The 8,088-nt window shown below is 38.5% G+C and overlaps 1 protein-coding gene across 1 annotated transcript; it reads left to right on the top strand.

The window, feature by feature from the left end:
* Positions 1-2,748: 2,748 nt before the first annotated feature.
* Positions 2,749-5,338, top strand: LOC104400166 (ADP-ribosyl cyclase/cyclic ADP-ribose hydrolase 2-like; the record flags this gene model as incomplete). The annotated part of the gene is made up of 5 exons (XM_010014073.1): positions 2,749-2,878; positions 2,999-3,001; positions 4,051-4,186; positions 4,654-4,736; positions 5,262-5,338. Coding segments are annotated over 5 exons (429 nt in total), but the record flags the coding sequence as incomplete, so codon positions are not given.
* Positions 5,339-8,088: the final 2,750 nt, after the last annotated feature.

The following is an 8,088-nucleotide window of genomic DNA, read 5'->3' as shown; positions in this document are numbered from 1 at the left end:
ATATATAATTTATCCTATGAAAACGTACATCAGTTAACAGTTGTGTAAGTATATGAAGTCTGGTCTGCAGCAGGCTTTAGATGGGCAGAGTTCCTGTTGGAGTTAACAGATGTCACTTCATTTACATGTGAAGCAACACATGACTAATAATACAAATACATTAAAACAGCAACATAGGGATTGTTATTCTGGAAATGTTAACTTTATCATTAACTGATTTTGGCTTTTAAAAATGTAAATACAGTGTTCTTAAAAAGTATTTCTATATGTCTTTGTTTATGACTGGTTTGTGGTCTAATTAATTCCTGTGACATTTTCACAATGTAACTTTAAAATTGAGAAGTCTGAACACATTCATCAAAGTATTCTTTCTCAGAATAGCCTGAAGCCAGGCTGCGCATTAGGACTGTTTTCCTGAATTAAGGCCCAAAAATAGCATTATAAAAAGAAGAGCTGCACAATTAATTTCATAGGATGTGTTGTTTTCTATTTCCCTTAGGTCTATAAGCAAATAGTGTGATCTAAACAAAATGGAAATTTCTTATTGCACAGGTGCAAAACAGATATTGTAATTATTTATAACATTCATTGTTTGTTTCTTAATTACGCCCAGGCTAGCTTTTACAGAGGCATAGCCACCTGGGTAGCTTTTACTTCTGAATTTATGAGCAAATAGAATAATTTTTCTAAAATCCTTTGCTAACAGAAGGGGAGCTAGCCTAGCATGCCTTTACACTGCAGCATAATTAAAACATAAAGATGTCTATAGAAGCATAAGAAAAACTTTCCCTTGTCTTAAAGCAGAACATGAAAAATGGCAATTAAGAAAGGCATTATACAAAATGTTACGATCATGTAGAAATGAGGGATTTGAATGAAGATCTAATTTCTTACAGGAGTATGCTATGTGACACAACTGTTCCTGTAGTGCATTTCCCCCATATTTCTTTATTTGCAGTATACAATGGAAGTTCTGAAAACATTTTTTTTTGACTGACTAGTATGAAATAAATCCAACATGACTTACTAGTGTCTATTAAGATTGGAAGCTATTGTCCTGAACTATAGTCCTTCCCCATCCTGTAGTTTCAAAAAGTATTTTTGCCAGCTAAGAAATTTTGAGCAGCAGAGCAGAATAATCCTTTTGGTGTACAAGCTGTTCAAACCTGGATGAAAAGACATGAAGAAAAAAAAAAATGCAATATGTGAATTAACCAGAAAATTACTGATGGATTCAACTGTCAGGAAAGATGTTAACAGTTCAGTTGATCGTAATTGACAAGTACTGGCATGAATAAGGAGTGCTTACATTAGACAGCTCTTTAGCAGAACGAGACATATACCATTATCAGAAGCTAAAGTTTAACAGCTTGAAATCTGAAATAGAGTGCAAATCCTTTTATCAAGTAAAGCTATTTAAACATTAGAGCTACTGATCAAGGGTTGTATTGCATCACTGGAGGTTTTCAGATCAAGATCCTATATTTGCTTGTGATATAGGTGTTGGAACATGACTAGGGATTACCGTAAGAGAATCTGTGGTCTGTTTCCTGCATGAGAGCTGCTTAGCTCATCACGAGGGGTCCTTTGAAGTATCTGTGACATTCAGCATCACAAAGCAGCTCCTTAACGAAAGTCATGAGGAGAAGCGCCAGCAGAAACCCTGCTGTCTATGGATGTCATTAAATGAGCAAAACACTTAATGGCAAAGTTTGATTTACTTACCAGGACTACTGTTGTTCAAGCTAGAGCTTTGCACTTACAGCTGTTCACATTAAGAATGCTGTATGCACTTAATATACATTATTCTGTTCTGTAGAGTGTTCCCAGCACAGACATATGTGCTGCATGTCTGTGCTGTGCTGCATATATGTGCTGTGCACATATGGCACAGCATATGTGGGGAAGGCACTATGGGAAAGTGGTGAAAGTAGCAATTCTCTTGTTAATTACTCCAGGCAGGCTCAGATCTGTGACAGACAAGATCCAGCAAATCCAGAGATACACTTCCTAGATGGCCTGTCCTGTCCTTCCACAGATTATTGTCCCCAGGGCAGAGCTGGCAGAAGGGAAATGTAGAAGTGCACAGCCTAGCATCTTATTTCAGGCCTCCCTTCACGATCTTGAATCCTAACAATATTCTTGTAGCTACTGCACAGTGACAGTACATGTTCCACACAGTCACTGTACTCCTTCCAGCAAGGTAAAGCTGCATGGTCCTAGGGCCTATATACACAGAAAGCTTCTCTCTGTCAAAACCATTATTCTATCAAAACTTTTCAGTAACTTATCCTGCATTTGAATCTGACATTTTAAGAGTAATTTTACATTCCAGTAGATTTGCACATTTAGCTACACTTTAATTCAAGTAGCATTTTCAATCTGGAAAATTTCAAAGAAAGCTGTTTTCTTTAGTATTTTTACAATGGTGGATAATAAGCTTAATGTGCAGAGTGTACCTGCTAAGATTTTTTGTTGAATTACTATGTATATCTAATTCCACACTGCCAATCCTAATATTTTCGTTGCTATTTCTTCCTAATCTGCTGCTGTTAGGAGTCATAAGAAGACAAAATGTATATGCTTTTCCTGGATTACAAGTTTTTTACCACCCTGACTTCAATTTTCTATCTTATCTTAAGCTTGTAGTGGTTTTAATTTGGGAATTTGAGGAAGTTGGGAACAAATAACTTTCTTGCTCTGCTTTGAGAGAACAACTCTGCTATTTGTTTGTTTCAATGATTACAGGGAGAAAAACTGTTCAGAGATATGGGAAGCATTTAAAAGTGCATTTATTAACAAGGATCCTTGCAGCATTCTACCTGAGGACTATGAATTATTTATCAACCTGTCATTGCACACAATTCCACCTAACAAGGTAATGATTATTAATGTTATGTTAACAGTCCTGTGACATTCAGCAAATTTTCCATGACGCAGTTCAAAATTGACCAAGAGTCATTATGTGGCTGATTCATGATACATTATTTTTGGCCAGTCTGTAGTTTACAAACAAGGCTCTGGCTTTATGGCATTTATCAATGTGTTTGGCTGCATTTCTTTTGTGCGGTAACTTCTCAGCAACTTCTCTATTTTTTTACAAAGGTCCCCATTTTTCCTGCTGTACTGGGAGCTCTGTCACAGTTCCTGAACCTCCGCTTCTACTTTTCCTCAAGTTAGGTGCTCTGCCTGCACCTGCTGTGCCTGTTGTTGTCTTTTGCTTCCACTCCTCACAGCCAACTCTCAGGGCCATGACATGTTAAACATTGACATGTTAAACAAACATAAGCAGAAATGGGATAAGACACCATTATGTGCTAGGAAACAGTAAGGGTTTGATGTGCTGGCAATTGCAGAGAACTGTGAAAGTGCAAAAACCACAGCTCTTCACACCATCAGAATGAAAGTGCAAAAACCACAGCTCTTCACGCCATCAGAATGTGTGCTTTGGCCTTCTCTAAAAGGTTGTGTTTTAAAGCAGTTTTTCCTCTGGCGCAGTTATTCCTTATCTCTAAATGCTACAAGCTAAACCAACAAATACTGTTGTCAACATTGCTTAATTCATGAAAGAGTTCTGCAAACACAGAAATACCAGCTAGATGCGTGATTTTGTTCACACCATAAACCAACATAGCAGTGTGAGAGAATTCTGGTAAAATATATCTGGCTTATAAATATCCATCTTCCCTTTTTTTCTCCCTTTTCCTAAATCTGTCTGCAGAGGAAGGCAAAGCTAGGCCTAACTATACTTCATGTAAGTCTATATCCATTACCATCATGGTGTAAATGCTCCTCAAGCCTCTAGTGATCAGAATTTACATCACTGTAAAAAAAAAAACCCAACCCAAACCAAAAAAAACACGAACAACTTTGTTCCACTAAAGATATAGCTAACATTTTCAGGTTATTAGCTTGATTTTGAACGAAGTATCAAAACATGTTTAGAACTGTTTTCAGCACCCCATCATCTCAGTGTGTCCATGCCCAAGTGATGTTCATTTGTTGATTTCTTCTCTCCTTTTCTTTTTCTCCCCACCTTTTTTTCTATAGTCTCTCTTCTGGGAAAATAATCATCTGCTAGTCAACAGCTTTGCTGGCAGGGGCCGTCGCTACATGTCTCTGGCTGATACTCTGTTTGGCTGCTTTGGAGATTTTCTAAACTGGTGTGGGCAGGCAAACAGCATCGGTAAGACAATGTGTACTATATTAAACATCTGTGTCTAAAACCATAATGGAGAACTGCTGTGTTCTGGAGGAACATGAAAAATCAGAGATAGCTTCACTGACTCATTCTCTTCTGTTTTGTGTGAATATGTAACATTGTGGTCAGGGGAGCACACAGTGAAATCTAAACAGTGCGGCACAGGAGATAAACCTCCTTCTCAGTCCTCTGAATGCAGAGCTCTCTGCATCCCAGATACAGAGTTGTAGCTATTTCAGCCAAATTATTGAATCCACAGAATGTCACTGCTTATGTAAAGTGCACAGGTTGGAAAACAATAGAAAAAAATACAACTGTCAGCTTTCAGTGTTGTGTCAGACCATCTTGTGTGTTCAGTAAGTAATGCACAAATACATTTCATTGCTTTCTAATGTCGCTTTTTACAGTCCTAATCATCTCTCTAATAGCACAAATCACATGCCTTCCTACAGAACTGGACTATGAATCCTGCCCTACCACGGAGGAATGTGAAAACAACGCAGTGGAATCTTTCTGGAGGATGACCTCAATCACTGTAAATAATTCATTAGTGCTGACTTCTTACGTTACTGAGTGTGTCCTGGGTGGTTCACGGAAACATCACTGGATCTAACCAGGTTTAAGTTTGTAACTGTGTTAGGTTAGTTCCTCTGATACAAATACACTGGTTTACACAGGGTGCAGTGTTTTAGCAAGAGGAGCCTAACTTTCACCTTAGCTAGATAATATGTTAAAATTCTGTTAGCTTTGTTAGTATATATTAAGCATAATTCACAGATCAAACCCAACACAGAGTGCCAAAAAGCTTTCTCCCTATGCTGAAGAAACTATTTATAGGTGTGAGAAAATAATTGTAGAAGATGTATTGATTTAGTGCACTGGCTATTTAGTTCTTATCCTCTCTACTGCAATGACCTCCTAGGGTGCTAGTTTAGTATTATTTTCACAATTCTGATACGTCTTCTTGGTAAAGCTCTTTTTTTGGTCGTTGTTGCTTGCAATACAATACCAAGCCATGTAACAAATCTGTAAGTTCTAAAAAAACCGTTATCTATTGCAGTATGCACAGCACAGTTCTGGGGTGATACATGTCTTGTTGAATGGTTCTGCAGTTGGAGGAGCTTATCCAGAACCAGGGTAAGAAAACTAACTTACTTATGTGTAAATGGTCTAACGCCTGCAAAAGAAGGGTCAGTCAGTTGTTTGGGTTTTCTGCTGCATGGGAAGGTAGCTAAAAGAACCTGTTGCATCGAAGTCTGCTGAGTTGTGGGTACAACTGTTAATTGTCCGCAGATGTAGGAATTAATATGAAATGGATACAAACAATCCTTTGGACTCCTGCATTTTACAAACTGCTGTGGGCAAGCAGGATAAATGCTCTTTGAAAACAGCCTTTAAGTAAGCCCACAAACTGTGGCAAAATGTATATGTTTTCAAAAAGATGAGCATTACAAAATTTCTATTCAGGGACATCTCCATGGAGAGGACATCATTACAAGGCATGTAGCCTCTGTCAGGCCTAGAAAGAAACTTGGTAAGTTCTATAAGGAAAATGCTTTTTCCAGCTCTTTCTTCAAGACCAAAAGAGGAGGTAGAAGAAAGATTTGGTTTAAGAAAGCAAAAAAGCTTATCAAGAAGAATAATAGCAAGGATTAGTTTCCTGTTCTCCTTATTCCCTCTTATATTAAGGACAGATGTTTTTCCCTGATTTACAAGTGTAGCACTATGTGCAAGTTCATCTAAGCTTATTGTAAAAGTACACCCTTGAGAACTTTTACTGAATATGTGACTATAATGACTTTCCAGCTTTGATGAAAAATACGTCTTTCCTTACCTTGAGTCCTGTCCAAGGCAGACCAAAAAAACATGTTTTAAAGACCCATAGAACAGATCCTCCTCCTGCGTGTTCACTGTGAACTAAAAGTGATCATTGAAAAGTTAATTTTATCTCCATATAGGAGAGAAGCAAGAACCATCTGTTCCAAAACACCTACTACCTACTTACCTCCATCCCCCAAAGGTCCGTCTCTGTACACAGCTTTCAGCTAATCAGAAAGATGTGATCCTCTTAGGTTGGTCAGGTTGTCAGCTGGGATCAAGTCTTCTGCAGAAGATAATAGCTGGCAGCAGATCAGGGCCAAGAATCCAGTATAGCTTCCTTATTTCAGAAACAGATTCACTTTTTTCTGTTAATTTACAGATTCCTTATTTCAGAACACACATAAATTAATTCCACCAGTTCCTTGGGTTGCCTGTCTGGAGGTATTGTCACCAGTGAAATCACCACTGGAACACAGCCTGCCAAGAAAAAAACAAGCCAGTTACTCCATCTGTTTTCTTTGCTGTGTATCTTCTGGTCTGTTTATGACTGAACTTCTTTAAGAGATCTTGTTTGAAAGAGGCTTGGAGTTGAATAATTAATATCAGCAGGTAATCTGAAAGATTTGTCTTCCTAAACATCTCTCTGATATGTTTTCAAGCATTTCAAAGCCACTCCCAAAGTTTATCCTATATTAGTTTGTGCACTTAAATCATCATTAAGTCACTTCTTACCATTTAAGATTTATTTCTCATTTTGCTGCAAAATAACTTTGCTTATGTAGTTGGCAGACTTCTTTAATTACATTAGCCAGTTCAAAAATAGGTGTTCTGAAGTCAGTTGTACATTGTTCCTCCACAGTTTCTGACTCTAGTTAAAGATTCATTTATACTTTGGAGGAAGCTGCATTTTTGCTGGCAATAACATATGCGTAAATGAGCAAGTGAGTTAAAAATAATTGAAATCTTTATCTTTGGTTATTTTTTCACTATGTGCTTAAGACAGGCTTGAACTCCCTGAACAGACAGGCAAATCTGCTGTTGCGGCTGCTGGTCTCTAGTTAGCCATACTTGTCCGGAGATGGCAGCTGTTGGTATCTGCCTGCTCACATTCCACTGCTCCAGAAGGCTGAATTTTCTAACTCCATGAACAGGTCTCGGCTGGCTGCTGACAGATACCTACAACCACCGCGTGTCTTGTGCTTCCAAGCCAGAGCACCAGTAGTTTGCCTGCAGGCACCAGGAGGGTAAAGCTGTGATCATGTTGCCACTGCTGGTCTAATCCAGGAGGTGAAAACTAACAGTCTCTTCTAGTCTGAGGGGTATTAGAGCTATGAAAGTGGCTAAGAGACCCTGCAGCCCAGATGTAGACATTTGAGAAGACCCATAATGGGCAAATTAGAGCACACACCTAGGCTCAGACTTGGACAAAGCATTCAGTGCAGACACAGACCTTATAAGCTTTCTGATGAATAATAAGCAATTAAAAAAAAAGGCAATTAAAAGGTTGAAATCATTACAGTACATCTTGGTGGAAGGGTTAGAAATCTGTGGCTTTGAAATGCCTGCATCTCACAAAAAATTCAGTTTACAGATACTAAAATAATCCTTTAGATCTGGCAGCTTTAGTTACCAGAAAGAAGTTCTTTACTGTGAGAGTGCGGAGACACTGGCACAGGTTGCCCAGAGAAGCTGTGGCTGCCCCATCCCTGGCAGTGTTCAAGGCCAGTTTGGACAGGGCTTGGAGCAACCTGGTCTAGTGGAAAGTGTGCCTGCCTGTGGCAGGGGGTTGGAACTAGATGAGCTTTAAGGTCCTTTCCAACCCAAACCACTCTGTGATTCTATGATTTAGTTACCACTTCATTATCTTGTTTTAATTGTTACTTAAATACCTACACAAAGCAATAGAGTGGAAGATTCCCTAAACTAGGGATAGACATGTCTAGAAGTTTCTCCTTTATGGTCTTATGTATCCTAGACAAATATACTTCATGTTAGTGTTGCTGTGATTTTGTACCTTGAAAATTATTTCTCTCGTAGCAAAAATTGTGTTGTGTCTTGTCCTGGGT

This window comes from Nestor notabilis, unplaced genomic scaffold (assembly GCF_000696875.1).
Source record: "Nestor notabilis isolate BGI_N333 unplaced genomic scaffold, ASM69687v1 scaffold31144, whole genome shotgun sequence".
Classification (NCBI taxonomy): domain Eukaryota; kingdom Metazoa; phylum Chordata; class Aves; order Psittaciformes; family Psittacidae; genus Nestor; species Nestor notabilis.
The sequence above is the reverse complement of the archived record's forward strand: the minus strand, read 5'-3'. Positions and strand labels throughout refer to the sequence as shown.